This window comes from Salminus brasiliensis, chromosome 1, assembly GCF_030463535.1.
Source record: "Salminus brasiliensis chromosome 1, fSalBra1.hap2, whole genome shotgun sequence".
In the NCBI taxonomy this organism is placed as follows: Eukaryota; Metazoa; Chordata; class Actinopteri; order Characiformes; family Bryconidae; genus Salminus; species Salminus brasiliensis.
The window spans coordinates 99,192,151-99,211,668 of NC_132878.1; the positions used below are offsets into that span (position 1 = coordinate 99,192,151).

A 19,518-nucleotide genomic window follows, 5' to 3' on the forward strand; every position below is an offset into this window, starting at 1 on the left:
GTTAGCGCCGCCAGCTCGTCCATCTTATTGGGGAGCGACCTCACGTTCCCCAGGACTACAGAAGGAAGAGCGGGCTGGTAGCGTCTCCTCCGGGCGCGACACAGAGCTCCAGCCCGGCTCCCCCGCCGCCTCCTCCTCAGCTCGCGGGGGATGTCGTGCCTCTCGCGCGGCAGCACAGCTAACAGCTGGTCCCTGGTGGAAACAATAGGCACGCGACTCCGCACGAGCTCTCCAGACACGGTCGTAAACAAGGAAAAAAGTAGCGTAGAAACCAGAGAAATCACCACGCTTTTGGTGTCCATTGTGCCTAGAGTCATAAACAACACTAAACTACCAAAGAAACTTAACTTAAGACTTCTAAATTGGAAAAAAAGTTAGAAAAAGCTCAGAAGTGAGCAGGAGCTGCTGCAACAGGCTGCCACCTCCGTGGCGCCAAAACTTCAGAAAGACACAGGCCGACCGGAAGCATGGGGAGACCCCGTCATACGCGCCGGGAGACCGTGTATGGGTCTCCACACGGGACATGCGGACTGGTCTTCCGTCCCAGAAGTTGGCAGATAAGTACATGGGTCCATACGAAGTTGTCAAACATGTTAACAAGGTTTCTGTTAAGGTTCGTTTACCCCCTCACTCACGTATACATCCGGTGTTTCATGTGTCGCAGCTCAAGCCTGTGGTGCCTGGGCCCCTGGACGAGGACACACCGCCGGAGCCTGTAGAAGTGGAGGGGACCCCCGCTTACACGGTCCGGCGAGTACTGGACTCCCGACGGCGCGGGGGCCGACTTCAGTATCTTCTGGACTGGGAAGGGTATGGTCCGGAGGAACGCTCCTGGGAACCGGCTGGAAACGTCCTGGACCCGGCATTGGTCCAGGAGTTCCATGAACGCTGTCCGGACAAGCCGGCTCCCAGGCCTCGCGGTCGCCCCAGGAAGTTGCAGGCCCCCGCCCGTGGAGGACTCACCAGTTGGCAGGGGCCACGGCCCGTCTCGTCGGACCGAGAGGGCCCACTCTTGGACAATCCGGGTTCTCAGGTGTCTGGCTGGCGACCGGGGCCATGTTTTCTGTTTATCTCTGATTTGTTTCACCTGAGTGTTTTCACCTTCACGTTCAGGAGACTTCTAGGGAGGTCTACGAGTTCAAGTAGTATATGCTCTATCGGAGCGGTTTCACGTTCAGGAGTTCACTGTCTGGTTCACCGGTTGGTCGCCAGGGAGATTTGGCGTCCGGTTCCCTTGCACCCTAGTCGAGTAAGTTCATCAGCGCCTGACGAGCGCGGTTTTGGGGTGAGGCTTTTGTTATTTAGTTTCGTTGGTTCTTTTGCGTTCTAGCCTTCCTCCCCCCCGTTTGATTTGTCCCCTCTCGCTTTGCTCCCGGACTACTTTCCAGCCTCAGGTGGTTTTCCAGGTTAAGCCCCATTTCAGTTGTCACCTGTTTGTTTTCTGTTTCTGTTTATTGGACCCTGTACTTTGCTGCCTCGTTTTGTTTGTGTTTGGTCGTTTTGGTTTGGTCATTAAAGACTATTTCCTGGCATTGCTCTGTCCCTGCGAGTGTTCCCTTGTCTCGCCTAGCCAGCATGACAGTGTGTGTGTGTTCACTACCACAGATGGTTTAATGCGGAGGACACATTTCACTGTACAGTGACAAATATGTGCACCTTAACTGTTGTGAGAAACATGTGGAATTAAAATAAATAAAAATAATAGATTCAAAAATGAGAAATGCCTTACAGAACAGAGTGCTTACAAAGCCCTCAAACATCACCATTACTTTATAATGTTCCTCCATGTTGTTGGTAATGAGGTCAATTTAATCCTTTCTTTGCCTTGTTACTGTGTGTGTGTGTGTGTGTGTGAATTAAAATATATGAATTACATTTATAGTAGCCTCTGCTTTCAGGGCGTATTTTCAGTCTGCATTTCTCTTAATATCAGGTGAATACACATTTAAAGTATTAATGGCTGTGAATTGTCAAAGCGCTGGTGCACAACCCAGATGCGTTTCCCCTTGTTTCTTTCTGAAGAAGAATGCGGCTGTAGCTCACTCCCACAGTTCAGCTTAACAGAAATCAAACCCTGGACATTGTGATTTCACTGCAGAGTCAGTGAGGCACTCAGTGTTTTCTGGAGGTTCTGGAGTATGTAGATTTTAGTTCTGATAAATCAGAAGTTCCACAGTGTGGGAATTAATCTGCAGTTATTCATGGAGCGTAGCAGTTCATTTTAGATACATGTACACATATAGTAGTTTTATACACACACTATTCACACTATACATATACACACACTATACATACACTATTCACACTATACATATACACACACTATACACACTATACATATACACACACTATACATACACTATTCACACTATACATATACACACACTATACATATACACACACTATACATACACTATTCACACTATACATATACACACACTATACATACACTATTCACACTATACATATACACACACTATACATACACTATACACACTATACATATACACACACTATACATATACACACACTATACATACACTATTCACACTATACATATACACACACTATACATATACACACACTATACATACACTATTCACACTATACATATACACACACTATACATACACTATACACACTATACATACACTATTCACACTATACATATACACACACTATACACACTATACATATACACACACTATACATACACTATTCACACTATACATATACACACACTATACATACACTATACACACTATACATATACACACACTATACACACACTACATACATTATACACACACTATATACACACTACACATATACACACACTATACATACACTATACACACTGTGCATATACACACACTATACACACTATACATATACACACACACTATACACACTATATACACACTATACATATGCACACACTATACACACTATACACTATACACACACTATACACACACTATGCATATACACACACTTTACACACACTATTCACACTATACATACACTATATACACTATCCTCATGCTGTTCAGCTGCTGAATGAACAATAGCTCAGTGGACTGTGGACCTCATCTGTACCATCACACCTCCACCCCATACACACACTCTGCACCCTGCACTTTCTCCACCCACCCTACATCTGAATTCATGCCCATTCACTTCTGTAAGTAATGTAAACATTCAGATCATATCAAACCTGTACCTTTACCTGCTTTTACCAGTGCAGTAGTGTAAATAGAGAGTGCGTATAATGTGTGTGTGTGTTTGTGTGTGTGTGTGTGTATAGTATAAGTTAATGTGTAAATATTCAGTATTTCTGTTTTGTAAATTGGTGTTCAGTTTTTGTACTACTGTGAGGGACGATGCACCCAAGATTTACACTCACCTTCACACCAGTGTAATGTGACGTGACCCCAGACCTGTGGGAATGTTCATCTAGCCAAACATCTGGTAGTGTACAAGAGGATTTCCTGGTTTCCTCTAGGCCCGAGCGGGAGAGTTGTCAAGTCAAGTCAAGTCAGATTTATTTGTATAGCTTTTTACAACTGTTGTCAAAAAGCAGCTTTACATAAATAGTGATTAATAAAAGACAGAGACAAAGAAGAAAGAAGAAAATAACGTAAGACATGATGGATCAAAGACCCCCCAGTGAGCAGCCAACGGAGACAGTGGCAAGGAAGAACCTCCCTTAGAGCTGGAGGAAGAAACCTTGGGAGGAACCAAGACTCACAAGGGGGACCCGACCCGTCCTCCTCTGATCAGAGCTATTTAAACATTAATGATAAAAATGACCAAACCAGGTATAACAAATAGTTAAAAATGGTTTGAACATGGTCACTAAACAGATAGTGTGTGGTAGGCGGGTGAGCCGCTGGTCTGCTATGGGTAAGGTAAGGTAAGGTAAGGTAAGGTAAGGTAAGGTGCACGTATTTGTCACTGTACACTGTACAGCGAAATGTGTCCTCCGCATTTAACCCATCTGGTAGTGAACACACACTCACACACACACATGTGTTAGGGGCAGTGAGTACACACACACACCCAGAGCGGTGGGCAGCCAACTCCAGCGCCCGGGGAGCAGAGAGGGTAAAGGGCCTTGCTCAAGGGCCCAACAGTGGCAGCTTGCCGAGCCCGGGAATCGAACCCACAACCCTGTTATCGACAGCCCGGAGCTCTAACCGCTGAGCCACCACTGCCACCAAAATAAGATGTCCTTCGAGCCGGATGGTGGTGGGTGGGGGGCCTGCTGGTGGGACTGGTAGGTGGCAGCTGGTTTGATGAAGGTAGAGCTCCAGCATCTCAGTGTACTACAGTTCCCTGTGTCCTCGAACCCCTGCAACCTTTATCTAAGAAACATTAATTACCAAAAGCTGAACTAAACAGATGAGTTTCAGCCTAGATTTAAAGACTGAGACTGTGTCTGAGTCCCGAACATTATCTGGAAGGTTATTCCAGAGCTGGGGGGCTTTATAAGAAAAGGCTCTTCCCCCTGCTGAGGTTTTCTGAATTTTGGGAACGAGTAAGAGGCCAGCACCCTGAGATCTAAGTAGTCTTGATGATCGTAATATACAATAAGATCCTGCAGGTACTCAGGAGCGAGGCCATGTAGGGCTTTATATGTTAATAGAAGAATTCTGTATTCGATACGGAATTTAACTGGGAGCCAATAAAGTGCTGATAGAACTGGACTGATATGGTCAGATTTTCTAGTTTTTGTGCTGGGATCCAGGAATTACGTTGAGGGAGCAGCCATATTGTGTGTTGTCCAGAGTGGCAGCTGGATCCAGAGAAAATGGCATCCTCAGAACCACAAGTGCTTTTGTGGTGTGGTATATTCATTAGCTCTGCAGATGTTCATAGACCTGAAGGGATGGTATGGGGTTGAGGAATATTATAGTGAGGCCCATGGGGTAGACTTGGAAAAGGAGAGCGGGACATAAGATGTTGTTTAGATTGGACATACTTTCTGGTGCACGTGACAGGAATGTTAAGGGGATCCAGATGTGTCTGCAGCACGTAGACCACGTAACCAATGGTGGGGGCTGATGAATATTCCTTATGGATGAAATGCAGACATCCTGCATATGGGAACAGTCCAACCACATATGGAGTGTAGTCGAGTATAAAACGTGAGGTGTTCCTCTGTCTAGGGAGAGAGAGCAGAGGGGTACAGAGAATTGGCGGACTCTCTCTTTCCACACTGTACTTTTGATTGGAATAAAATGTTTTATTGTTGCAACTGAAAGATGGTGGTCACGAGTCTCCTTTCAGGAAGAAGTCCTTCAAAGAACACCTTAGTGGGAAATACACAAGAGACTTCCATTGCTTGATGCAGCACAACTTTATAAACTGGCTGCTTCTCTAGAAGAATAACAACAGCTGTGTAAATGCTCTGAGCCACAACTGTCCTACATCATAGACTATAGAAAAATTGCAACTCTTGGTACTTGAAGATGAAGGAATGGTTTGTCTGTTATCTTTGGATGATGTCATCAGTGAGCTATTGGCAAATAGAGACTTAAGTACTCAGTCCAGCCCTTCTCTCAGGGACAGGGTTCGACAACAACAACAACCAGCATGGACAGTATGGTTCCTTTTTAAGCAACTACTATCCCTACAGAGAGTTCAGTAGAGACTCTGGAGGGATGGGGAATATCCCGGTACAGGCCACTACTCAAGTAGTTCAAATCAGTGATGTTGCAGCTTTCTTTCCCAGGTGAGAGGTCAAAATTCAAGGTGATCAGCTCTCGGACTCTGGGTCTGAGATCCTCTTTGCACAGCTGTGTAAACAGATTGAGACTGAGTGTGATTGGTTTACAGACTCAGAGGTGATCAGAACAGTACTGGAAGTAACTAAAGGTGGTCATTTTAAAGAGTTATTAACTAATAAAAATGATCTAACAGTTGAGCTAAAAACATCATGATCATATTAATGACAAAAATAGCACAGAACTATTTCAAGAATTAAGCAGTGCGAAACAGCAAGATAAAGAGATACCACAGCAGTTTGTGTATCGTTCAATGATGTTGCGAAAACGTGTATTCCTGTCAGGTCCGCGTCGCCACGCCCACCCCAAGGGCGGTCCCGAGCCGCGGACCAGAGGCTTCATGTTCAAGGACTTTTATGTTGACACCTGTTTATGTACGGCGCCAGGTGTTGTTCAGGTGTTGTTCATTCAGGTTCATGTTTTGATTCAGGTCACCTGAGAGCTGGGGTACTAAAGGGGAGCAAACGCGAAGGTCTGGGCCGAGAATTACTCTTGCGATGCCAAGCGTTATGTTGGCCCCGGTCACGAGACTTCCAGTAGAGTCTAGTGTTCTGTAGTGTCCGCTCTAGAGGAGCCGTTCATGTTCAGAGGAAGTTCGCTGTCACCCGTCATTGTCTAGCTTAGCCAGCATGACAATTCCGGGCATCTAGTCATAATGATAATGATTTTAATTATGACAAGGAATTGATACAGGGGGTATTTTTACATTCTCTTTAACAGGGCTAAATGAGAAATTGTAAAAATTAGGTGTAATTTGAAGCCTTATCTTAGTGACCATAAAGTTGCTGATTGTGTCATTTTGGATCATCCAACTACCACCAGGAGGCGCCAAGGTTGTGGAGATCCCTGTGCAGAATGTGTGCAGCAGCTTCTCAACATCCCCCTGGGATTGTGTGCTGCAGAGTTTAGCAATGTTGCATAAATGAAAGAAAGCCGTTTTAACTGTACTGCATATATGTGCATCAAAATGACCCCTAAAGTATAACTGAGTGACCATCTATGTTTACCACAGTATTATCATTTATATTTTTATCTATATTAGGACCAAGCAGAAGGACATTAGTTTTATTGTAATTGAGTAAAAGGAAATTGAGTGTCATCCAGTTTCTTTAATACAGTCTGTTATTTTGCTGAGACACAGGTCCTCGTTAGGTTTAACTGATATAGAAATTTGGGTATCATTGGCATAACAGTGAAAGTTAATACTGTGTTTACAGATTATTTTACCCAGCGGTAAAATAGAAAGAGTAAAGAGCAATGGGCCCAGTATTGATCCTTGTGGAACACCATTTTTTACTCTAGTGTGATAGGAGCATTCGTTATTTACATAAACATACTTTACATAAACGATCCTTTATATACAGTATGATCTGAACCAGGTATGGGCAGATCCTTTGATTCCTCTAAGATATTCTAACCCATTGAGAAGAATTTCATGATCTATGGTGTCAAAGGCAGCTCTGAGATCTAGCAGCACAAGGATGGCAGTGCTGCCCCTATGAAGGGTGGAGAGTAAATCATTAGTTAGTCAAAGTAATGCTGTTTCAGTACTGTGGTTTTGTCTAAATGCTGTTGTTATGCAGATAGGTGCACAGCTGCTTAAACACTACTTTTTCCAAAGTTTTGGCAACGAAGGGTAGATTAGAAATTGGTCTATAACTGGGAAGGTCATGGGGGTCTAGATTAGGCTTTTTAATAATGGGCTTTATAATCAGCCTTTTTAAGAGATTTTAAGAAACAGCGGTTTTGGTACCGGATCTAAAATACATGATAATGATTTAGATGAGTTAATTATATTGAGACTTCTGTAACTGGGCTAAAGTACTGTAGGTGTGCCGTGGAGCTGGTGCAGCATTCATCACTGTCTACCACTGTGGTTTGGGATTGGGACATTGGATTTTATGTCTAATATTTCCTATTTTATCATCAAAGAATTTCTTGTCATTGCTACCAATTTCAGCAGAGATAACTGAGCTAGTTAGTTGTTTACTGTTGGTAAGTGAAGTCATCTTGAATTGTCTTAGGAAAAATACTGAGATTTGGTTTTAATTGGGGCTTTTTTGCAGTCTGCAAGACTATGCTGCTATGATGCCATTTACGTTAATAGCTACGAGTGGTTTGTTTTAACATGCATGTGTGATCATTATACCATATCTTTTTTCCCCTAATTTGTTTTATCCTAATTGTGCAACAGTGTATGACTACATCAGTGGGTGGGGCCTATAACATTTTGATTGAAGCCTAAAACATCCCAAATTGATTTAAATGCTATTTTCAGTGGGTCCTAAATCTTTTCAAAATGGATATTAAAGTCACCTACAATGATAACTCAATCAGAAGTAAGAGCTACTGCTGCTAGAAAATCAGCAAATTCACTAAGAAATTCAGTATATGGTCCAGAGGGGCCATAAACTGTTAGCAGCAGGAATGCAGGAGATGGGCCCACCACTTTAAACAGTTAAAATGACTTGGCTTCAAACCCTGTGTTTTGAGTTATTCTTATGACTGACTAAATTGTGGCTACACCATCACCACAACCAGTCCTGCGTGGGTAGCTGTAATAGCCTAAACCTGGGGGGGTGGACTCCTTTAACGCTATATATTCATCAGGTTTAACCCCTGTCTCAGAGCCACACAACAGGTTAGGAAAGTATAGGAAAAATAAGTAAGACCAAACTAAACATCTCAATAGAGAGCAACACACAAGCTAATGCTAACAAACACCGAGCATGTGACCTGTCAGCCAGAAGTGAACTAGAAGCTGCTGGGACGATGCATCTAAAGTAAAAAAGTTTCCCAAAACCATCAAACCTGGTTTGAACCACAGTAGGTCGAACCATGTTAGTTTAAACCACCATAGATGTGTTCAGTCACAGCGGGAAACTTTTGTTATTTATGTATTATTTAGGGTATTCATATTGTAATTATATGCAGCTACTACATAATAACAATATGAAAAACAAAACAAAATTAATGAATAAATGCATTAAATAAAATAATTCTTAATATAAAGGATAATGATAATGAGTATTATTATCACTTCTTTTAGAAGAAAACAGAACTATCAGAAATTCCAATAGATTTCTAAGAACTATTTGCAATTATTATTATTATTATTATTGTTGTTGTTGTTGGTGGTGGTGGTGGTGGTGGTTTTTAACAGGTCCGATACTGTGAGTGTGTCTTTGTGGCTCAGTGAGATAGACTTTTTTTTTATTATTATTTTTTTTTACTTTTTGGCATAATGTGAATCTACCAGCTGTTCTTTTCTAGAACTATTCTTGTGATGGACAGGAAGTGTTCTGGGTTTGTGATCAGGGAAAGGTAACAGTGAAACTAGGGAAGCCTCACAGCGCTACAGGACTTTTATTTTGACAGCTAGCTGCCAGCTGTAACGCTATTGGCTCCTGCCGGAGTTCTGCGGTCTGATTGGCTCCTCAGTGGAGCTCCGGAGCTCTGCAGCTGCAGACTGTTGAGCGTTAAGGTGGATCAGGGCTGGTTACTGTATCTGCTCAGATCCAGAGACGAAGCCATCGAGATCTATTGATCCACATCTTCTAATAGTTTCATCCAGCGGACTCTGGACATCTGCTGGCCGCTCTTTTACCATGAAGAGCTTCTCTGTAGGAGAATATGGAAGGTGGGGCTAACTGTAGCCCGGTCTCCAGTAAAGTGGAGAAGCAGCAGATCCAGCTGTGATCAGCAGTCCACACCTCTGTGCTCAGACTGCTCTGCTGGAGGAACACCATCAGCTCTACTGTTGAAGGTATGGAGGTGCTCCACTCCTCATCACACACATCCGTTCATAATGGGGTAACTGCAGGATGTTAGTGTGGCAGTGCCACAGCATACTCCTTTCCTAGCTCTGAGGAGGTTGTGGGGGTGTGATGGAGAGCCGGGTTCAGGATTTCTCACTGCATGTTTACTCTGTGGTACAGTGGTACCGGAAACGGCAACAAAACACTTCCGGAGTGACGCTGAGACCAATAGCCAAATTGCTAAAATGAAAGATTAAGATATTCTCTTCAGTCTCCGTCAGGCTTCTGGGGGATGTTTGTTAATGTTGTGGCTCCGTGTGTAAAACAATCTGCGGCTCTGGGTTTTACATTACTCGTCAGCGCGTGCGGTTTTACACAGGGTTCCCTCGTCAGCGCGTGCAGTTTTACACAGGGTTCCCTCATCAGCGCGTGCGGTTTTACACAGGGTTCCCTCGTCAGCGCGTGCGGTTTTACACAGCGGACTGATTAGGGGAGAACCTACTGACCGCTGAATCACGTGCAGGTTCTTTATGGACATTTGTGTTGATATTTTTTAGTGTTTTTGGACTTCAGTACTCAGCCAACATGCTCTATGGGGCTCCAGGTGGGCTCCAGGTGGGCTCCAGGTGGGCTCCAGGTGGGCTCGGGCTCTGAGCGAACACTATATAGTGCGCACTTCTGTAATAGGGAGCGATAACCCTAACCCTAACCCTGGTAGATTAAGAGCTGGTGGGGGATTGAGGGCTGTAAAGTCTGAGAACCATTCAGGAGGTTGATGGTTTAGTTAACAGTGATGGAGAACCCATACTCTGCATATATAGTGTTTTTTTCTACACTGAACATTAGGACCTTGTGGCCTATGAGTAAACTACTTAAAATACTTTCCGAAAAATAATGACTGTATATTTACAGTAGGTTAGAGACGGACCACGTGTCCATAAAGTGAGAACATCTGTGTTTTATAAAGGGGAAAAGAGACACACAAGAAACTAGAGTAGAACTACAGTACATTTACATTTAAGGCATTTAGCAGACACTCTTATCCAGAGCGACTTACAGAGGTGCTCTGCTATTTACTTCAAAATAACCTCAGTTAGTTTAAAAAGGCTAAAATTCAAAGATACCTCCGAGTTAAGACACTACTAGACACAAGTCAAGAGGGTGACCACTCTGCTATTCGCCCAGTAATGGCCAAAAATCCAGACACCTCTGCTCTTCTTTCAGAAAATGGTCCACTTCTCCACACTGTTCCGGTCAGAAATGCTTTAGTATTCACATCTTAATTCTTTTGTTTGCAGTGAAACAGTTAAAATGCAGAGGAAAGTCAAACCTGACACAAAACTCCTAAATGGCCTGAGACAGAATTATTGGCACCTGTGCAAATTGTAGTAAAGAGTTGTCTGTCATCATGAGACGATTCTTTCATTTTCAATGTGTAGTAAGGTGTTGGCAATATAGAAGTCACTCATTCAGCCAGTTCAAATGGAGAAAAGTTGTCTGAACCATTCTGTACTAAGCATGGTGAAAATGTTTGAGGATGTCAGACCGGAACTGTGTAAAAGTATGGATAATTTCAAGCCCCTTTCCAGTGATCATGTAGTTCATTTAGGGCTGGGCAATACAACAGTATTTTTTGTATTGTGATCAATTATGTTATCGTGTCTCACAATGTGCTTTTTAAGTACCTCATCTTTCAGTGCTTAAAGAACACTGCCCAACTGCACATTACATAACAGAGTGCAGTTAATGTAATAATCAAATACAATTAATAATAAAACAGTAGATCACTGTTCTGTCAAATAAATAAAAATGTGTATTGTGAAGGTGTCTTTAAATATTGATGTAACATTTAAACCATAATGCCCACCACTAAGTTCATGTGTCCACTTTGCACAATGTCACTTAGAAGTTTACAGCCCAGTTTTCCATCAGGATAGTGACCCTTGTTCAAAAACATATTCTTCAAAAAATGACCCATAAATGGTTTAGGACAAAGTGCTGGAGAGTTCTGAAGGATCATTGTAATGTTTCCAGACCTGAATCCTATAAAAACACCTGTGATGTGATCTCAAAACAGCAGTTGGGAGAAGGCACCCTTCCAATCTGAGAGACCCTGGAACAGCTGGCAAAAGCAAAGAGGTGTATCTCATTCATGATTACATTAACAGATTGGTTTCAGTTATTGTTTCCACTGGGTCTTCTACCATATATTAAGATGAGGGTGCCAATAATTTTGTCTGAGAGAAAAGTGGTGCAATTTCTGAAAGAAGTGCAGGGGTGCCAATATTTTTGGCCCTAAATACACATTGCGCCCTGACCAGCTACATCTGATTTGTGTGACATCCAGCATTTCACATCCCTTATACACTCCTCAATTTTCTTTAATCTAGATTCATCAGAATGGTTGCAGCGGTAACCGGTTTCACAGTATACCACGGTATTAAAATGCACGGTTATCATACCGTGGGCGTTTGTTTATTATCAGTACTAAAGGAAAAACGCAAGCCAGCTTAGAATCTTACCCGTTCATGCTCAGCTCCTCTCCGCCTCGGCCGCCTATCAGCCACTGCCATCACGCTTAAGCACACAGTGGCGGATTTAACCCGTCTCCATCCCTCTAAAATCTAAACTAAAAGAAGTGTAGGACTGACTCTGATACCCCCCAAACGGATGTGAGGATGGGTCTCTCATTTGCAAACAATGTGGACGTAAAGTGTCAGCTAAAGGAGGGACTCCCTCAAACTAGTGGTATTAATACTTTTACTGTCTGTCATTTATTATTATGATTATTATTATATTTTTTTCTGCTTTAGGGCCTAGCTGTGTAAATACACTGCCTGATCCAGCTCAGCCAATAGTCATATTCAAAGGGACTTAAGTTTGATCCCTCATTTAAACAAGCCAAATATTAAAATCATGGTGTAGGAAATGATGTCCTTAAGAGCAGTGGAAAAACCTGAAAAAAAAAGTTTAAAAAGACATAAAACAATTGTATTGTCCAAAAGGCAAGCATCTTCCATTCCTCACTTTGGCCTAAAAGCAGATTATGTATAGCTGTGGCATTTGGCTTCCTTGGAATCGGTCTAATAATATGTTCTATCCATTCCTGAGGAGCACAGCTGGAATCAGCACTCATCAGCAGTACGAACTGGAATGCCAGATTGGAATGTGCAAAGAATTACTGAGAGAAGCATGGCTGCTTCTGAAACAGGCTCATTAATCTTTTTGGGTGATGTAACTCATGATTGTAGCTGCTGCATGAATTCATTAATTTTGTATTGAGCTTAGGCTTTATTTTTTCTTTGTCTCATGTCTTTCCAGAAACGAATGCTGTCTCTTTCCAAGTCTTCTCCAGCTCCTAGCTTCAGAAATACACACAACCGGAAGATTTCACTTCTGATTTTAAGCAGCTAAAAGAGGAGAAGAATATGGAATCCAGAAAAATCTCCAAAACAAATGTGTGTGAGCAGGTGAGCTCACCTACACCTTCTACGCCCCATATACAAATGCAGAAAAGTACAGACAAGAAGAAAACTCACCATTGCTCAGAGTGTGGGAAGAGTTTTACTAGACAGAGTAATCTCCAACAACACCAACGCATTCACACAGGACGGAAGCCGTATAATCTTGACATATACCAGGATGCTCAAACAGGAGAGAAATTGCATCACTGCACAGTATGTGGGAAGAATTTTAATTATCGGAGTATTCTCATTCAACACCAGCGCATTCACACAGGAGAGAAACCATATCACTGTTCAGACTGTGGGAAGAGTTTTAACTGTCAAAGTCATCTTAACACACACCAGCGCATTCACACAGGAGTGAAACCATATCACTGTTCAGACTGTGGGAAACGTTTTAGTCATCAGAGTCATCTTCTTCGACACCAGAACATTCACAAAGGAATAAAACCATATTACTGCTCAGACTGTGGGAAGAGTTTTAGTCAGCCGATTACCCTCCGGCGACACCAGCGTATTCACACAGGGGAGAAACCGTTTTACTGCTCAGACTGTGGAAAAAGTTTTTCTCAAGAGACTCATCTCCAACAACACCAGCTCATTCACACAGGAGAGAAGCCATATAACTGCTCAGACTGTGGGAAGAGTTTTAACCATCAGAGTAATCTCCAACAACACCAGCGCATTCACACAGGACATAAACCGTATTACTGCTCAGACTGTGAGAAGAGCTTTAGGCATTCAAAAACATTTACGAGACACAAGTGCACTAAGAGCAGTCACTGAAATAGGCATTAGTACACACAAAAACATTCCAGGTCCCATCCAGGTTAAAAAAAAACTCTTTCTTAAAACTAAACAAAATATAGGCTCTTTGAGTGGGCTCTTCATAACTACCAATAAAACAAGGTAATTCAGCACCATTCCCACACAGTTGGGGTTTTGGTTAAAAATCAACTTATCTCTCCATACATTGTGCTGGTCAGACCTGGGTACCTGATTGGCAGCACCTGTGAGCATGGGCCATGCTACAGTGGTCAGTAGGTGTCTGCTCCAAGAATCGGCATTCCACATTTGGTGACCAGCATGAGGAGGAGGTGCCAGGCTGTTGTGGCTATGTATGGCTGTTTATAAATGATTAGCTTTTCTTTCTTAACTGAGGCTCCTGTTTGTTAAATAAATAAATTGTTAAATTGTCAATATGACTCTTCAATCATCCAGTCCATCACAACAGTCAATGGCATGTTGTTATTATTATTATTATTATTATAAGTCTTATGATAATAGGAATAAGCTGTTTGGCAATGGCAGAGAAGATTTGACAAATATTTCATGGACGCAACCCAAAATTAAAGGGGGGGGGGGGTAAAATAATTAGTTTATGTACCCTGAGAGACGAAGAAGACAATTGTTTACCAGAGATGACTGTATTCAAAGCCTCATTCAAAATATCACAAATATCTAAACACTGTATTAAAACATGAAAGCAGAAAAACATGAACCAGTTGGCACCATGCCATGTGTGGGCTAGAGGTGTATAACTTGAACATATGTTATGGATATCTGATAAGTAATATGTAGGATGAATTATGTGATATGACAAATCAGTGGATGCTTAGCTTTAATATATTTTTATTTACAATTGCATTTCTTGTCACACAAGCTTGTACTTTATGTCTTGCTTTTTGATATCTGTTGTTTGAGAACATATTACATATTTGCCTTCATTGTTTCTACTTTGAGTCAGTTTTGGATTACGGATTCTTTAATTTCTTGACAATCTTTGAATTCTCACATTTTGTATTTCCAGAAACACTTTTAAAATACAATGAGACATGTATTTAGAGTGCTAAACAATGTAAGAGAAATAATAACAAAAAATCCCATTTTAAGAAATAACAGAGACCTACATAAAGAATATCCAGTGGATTTAAACATTCTTGAACACTTTTTAAAACCTTGAAAACTACAGAGGATGTGCATAACACAAATGCTAATAAACTGTGCATCAACAAACAGACTACATCTACTAAATTTCTTTGTGGCACAAATTCAGTGCTGATCTACCAGTGAAAGGCAATCCACATATAGCATTTCACCACACAGCTGACTGACTGTTTTGCTTTTCATTTCGGCAAAGGGGATCACATTTTTTTTTCAATTTTAACTGATACTATTCAATAGGCTTTTAAGCTGTGTTGAGTGTTCTGTCTTCATGGTGTATTTGTACTCAGGAACACTGAATCCAAAATTCAAGTCAAGTCAAGTCAAGTGGGTTTATTGTCATTTCAACTACATACAGAGAACACAGTGAAACGAAACAACGTTCCTCCAGGACCATGGTGCAACATAGACAGTGCATACAAAACACAAGTGCAACACAAACAAACAAGTGCGGACAGAATTACCACTTTAATTACTGATACAAGCCGCTGGTTCAGCACCACTATTTTGTACACCAAGCCCGGCCACATGGCTGTGAGGGCGGGCCTTTCAAGAGTGTACGACTGGCACCCACTAAGAATGGCCCCTGTCCTCCATTCTGTGCTAACTGCGCCAGTAACCTCATAAAGCCACCGCCTCCCCAGCAGTTGGGTGAGTACAATGCTCCATGGTCAGGCAGGGCTAACACTGTATTTTTCTCTCTCCCCCTCTATTTTCCTCTGGTTCAGTTCACTATGGCCACCTCCCAGCCAACCTCGATTGGCACCAGTTGCCCATGCTAGCCTGCGGCCGTCTCCCAGTTCTCTGGCAGCCTTGCCCAACCCTCTGTTGACAGGATACTGCTGGTTCCCCTTTGTGCTAACTTCAGTACCCAAGTTTTCTGTAATGAATACATTTATTTTTATAATAATATAAACTTGTAAAATGCTTCAGTGTACCATCCGCAGACCGGCAGCACGCTTCAACCACAAGCATGCTTAGATGCTTCATTGACCAGGGTGGGTGCAACTGGGACCTGCTCCTTTCCATGTCCTTTGCAGTTCACAGGATATCCCAGGCCTCCACCAGTTACTCCCAACTTAAGCTGCTTTATGCGGTGGCCATGCGGCCTGCTGGATGTCCTGAAAGAGGAAAGGAAAGAATAACCATCCCCACACACCTCGGTTGTTGAATATGAATAGCAAATACAGCAGCGAATGGACCGAGTCACACCGCCAAAGCTAGTCAGTTTTCATCTAACCCTTATCATAATATTAATTACCTTATCAATCATATATGATGTAGGTGCAAAAGAAACACACAATTCTTAAACATAAAATATTTAAATATTTATTTAATCTGATCCCCCCTCGTCTATGCGAGTCAGCCTAACCATTGCATTTCTTTGTGGCACAAAGCTGATATACCAATCCACATATAGCATTTAACTTCGGCACGTTTAAAGCACCACAGTGAAATGTAATACAGCTGTAAGCTGACTGACTGTTTTGCTTTTCATTTCGGCAAAGGTGTAATCAATCACTTTTTTGTTTTTGAATTTTAACTGATACTATTCAATAAGCTTTTAATCTATGTTGAGTGTTCTGTCTTCATGGTGTATTTGTACTCAGGAACACGGATTCCAAAATTACCATTTTAATTACTGTCTTGAGTTCAAAGCCCTCTGGGAGCGCTCTTGAGCACTTTCACTGGCCTTACCATACTATTACACTACTACATCAAGTTAATTACAAGGTACTTACTGTGAGGCGCTGCTTCTTAAATGGAGTCTTCAAGACAACCATGCCTCGATCTTCATCAGATGAAGAGTCTGCAACCACTTCTTTACCATCTGCTGCCCATCATCAGAGGACTCTTCCCTTCTCGCCTCATCCTCTGACAAGCTTGATGGAAACAAACAGAGCTTCCGTCATATTGGAAGTTTTTCTCTTGATCTTTGGTACATTCTCCACCTCCTCCTGCTCACCCTGTGCCGCTTCTTGTATCTTTTGGACGGATGCAGCCTCGTCAACAGCATTAAGAGGAACATAGAACTTTTCTGACACTACTTCTAGCACATGGGCCGATGGATCCTGTGCCTTTTTGGAGGGGTTAGGTTCTTTGTCTGAGAAAATTATAATAATAAAAAAAACCATGTGGTACATTATTGAAATCAAAAGTCTGACCAGATGACTTTGGTCCATCCAGAAAGGCCTGTTATTCCTTCAAGAAGTAAAACAATAAGGTTAAACTTGCTGAACAACACTACTATGTAGGGTAAACAAAAATGTACTTACCATATACAGGAGACTCAGCGAGAGAACTTCTTCCTCAACGTCTGTTTGGGACTTTCCAGGAAATTCTGTATGAGGTGCTTTCTCCTGACCGTCCCTCCTGGGGCATTTATCCTTCGCCTGGATCCCAGGCCTGGCCCGCAAGTAAGTCACCTCACTCTCAAGTTGATGTCTTTTTTTCAGGCAGTTGGGCCTCTGGCACCCATGAGTCTTGGGCTGCGGCTCGGGCTGCGGCTGGGGAACACTCAGGAGCTCCATCTCAGGCAGCTCCTCCTCCATCATACACTCCATCATAGACTCCTCCTGAAGCTGGGTTTCAGCCTCGTGCTCCAGCTCAGCCACAGAGTGGCCAAAGGAGGGTGTTGGCAGGTGGCTCTCAATGTTGCCAACTTCTTTAAAATGTATGTCGTTAAGCTCGTTATTGTGTATTTTTAATGCATTTTACACACCAATTATGAAATGTAAAAAATAACAAACACGAAATATTACCTCTAGATCCCCGTGCATGTGTCAGGGCGCGGTCCCGAGCCGTGGTCCACAGGCTCAGAGTTCAAGGACTCTTAAGTTGACGTCTGGTTCAGGTCTAGGTTCACGGGCAGTGTGTCGGTTTATGTTCATTGGTTTCAGTATTCACGTGTTTTTGGTTCAGTGATTGGATTCACCTGAGGCTGGGGTACTTAGGGGTACCTAGGGGTGCTTAGGGGTACTCAGGGAGCTAACGCTGACGTTCTCGTTGCCGAGAATTATACTTGCTATGCTAAGCTGTCTGGTTGGCTTCAGGTTCAGGAGATTCGTGGTCGTCTGTGAGAGTCTGTCCACGTTCAGGAGTATATCACTGTTTGGTCGCCTTGAGGGTTCGGCGGCTAATCCCTTAGTCCAAGTCAAGTCCAGTAAGTTTAGTTCCTGTCATGGTTCCAGCATGGTCTCGCCTGGCTCCCTGGCTACTAACCAGCCTCAGGTGGCTTTCATGTTTTGCCCGTGTTCGTTTGTCACGGTTGTATTTTGTTAATTCACTATTGCTTGTTATTGCTGCACTCTTGCATCGCACCGTCCCTGTGAGCGCGTGTTCACCGGTCAGTGATCCAGCCAGTCATGACGGCACGAGCCTATCGTGCTCATCCATGAGCACCTCTGTTTTACAGCCTGGACCGCTGCAGGTGAGCCTTCCCTTAATTAAAAACACTTTTAATGTTGACTTAAACCTGTTTTTACATTTTCATTAATTATTGAATTCATTAACTATTTATGTGTTTTTATAACAGTCTGTTTTTTATTGAGCTTTTAAAGAATAATCTTCCCACCTGCACTCAGGACCTTGTTAACACTCCCTCCCCAGGAGCAAACCCAGGACTCCGCCCACGCGCCCAAAAAAGAGCCAGGATTCCGGAAGCTGGCAAAGCACACGCGCAACTTTCCCTGATTATTGGGACTGTGGCTTTATATGCCCTTGATTCACTCCAGTCCATTGTGTATGGCCTCTGTAGCAGCATGCTACATGGTCTGTTCTAAGGGGAAGCTGTCAGGAGTGTTATTACTGGGTCCTGCCTAGTCTGTAGTACTGCTGCTCCATGGTATCTTGTGTAGTCTCAGTTTTCTGCCTGTACCTGCCTTGTGCCACATGGATCACATCATCATTCTGGATTACCCCCTTCCTTGTAACCATGGTAACACTGTGCTGTTCAGTAGCTTTGTTTCTTCAGCCCTGTTTAGTTCTTGTTTCCGTGGCCTGCCCTGTGTACTTACGCCCTGGTTATTTCATTTGTGGCAAGCTCCGTTTCCTCTCAGTTCCCTTGTTTATTTTCCCCCGTCCATGTTGTCATGTTAGTTTTGTTTAGTAGTTCTGTCCATTAGTTTGCTGCCCTCCTGTGTTCACCTGTATTGCTTATTACCTGTTTTGTATTGCCCAGCTACTTAGTTACATCGTCTGTCCATGCAAGTGTTTCATGTTTCACTGCCATACCTGACCCGGCAAGCTGCAACAGCAGCCTTTTTTCCTCTGCATTTGCCACAGCATTTACCTCCGAAAAACCTCCCACCCCTATCGACCTTAGCTTACACTCCGTCAGACCAAACAGAGCTCGTTAAATTAACAGAAGATCTAGAAAACCTCCTTCCATCAACCTTAGACAAAGTAGCAGCGTTTAAAAGTGAGGAGGCAGTAAAGGCTCGCACCGTGGTACAGTGATCAAACCCCTACCTTCAAACAAACTGTGGAAACTAGAGCGTAAATGGCGGACCACCAAACTAGAGGTGTTCCACTCTGCGTGGAAGGACAGCCTTAGTCAATATA

General features: G+C 42.9%; 1 protein-coding gene across 3 annotated transcripts; it reads left to right on the top strand.

The window, feature by feature from the left end:
* Positions 1-9,232: 9,232 nt before the first annotated feature.
* LOC140570498 (uncharacterized) lies at positions 9,233-15,031 on the top strand. Of its 3 annotated transcripts, XM_072692622.1 has the most exons (3): positions 11,273-12,295; positions 12,659-12,776; positions 12,869-15,031. In XM_072692622.1, exon 3 carries the CDS (start codon positions 12,976-12,978, stop codon positions 13,795-13,797), a length of 822 nt encoding a protein of 273 aa, XP_072548723.1. In that variant the 5' UTR covers positions 11,273-12,295; positions 12,659-12,776; positions 12,869-12,975; the 3' UTR covers positions 13,798-15,031. The 3 variants fall into 3 exon arrangements, with proteins under 3 accessions (XP_072548721.1, XP_072548723.1, XP_072548722.1); XM_072692620.1 differs by lacking the exons at positions 11,273-12,295; positions 12,659-12,776 and adding an exon at positions 9,233-9,555; XM_072692621.1 differs by lacking the exon at positions 12,659-12,776.
* The last annotated feature ends 4,487 nt before the right edge of the window (positions 15,032-19,518 follow it).

Coding starts and splice junctions, on each gene's coding strand:
- LOC140570498 (XM_072692620.1), top strand. CDS start 12,976: ATGGAATCCAGAAAAATCTCCAAAACAAATGTGTGTGAGCAGGTGAGC.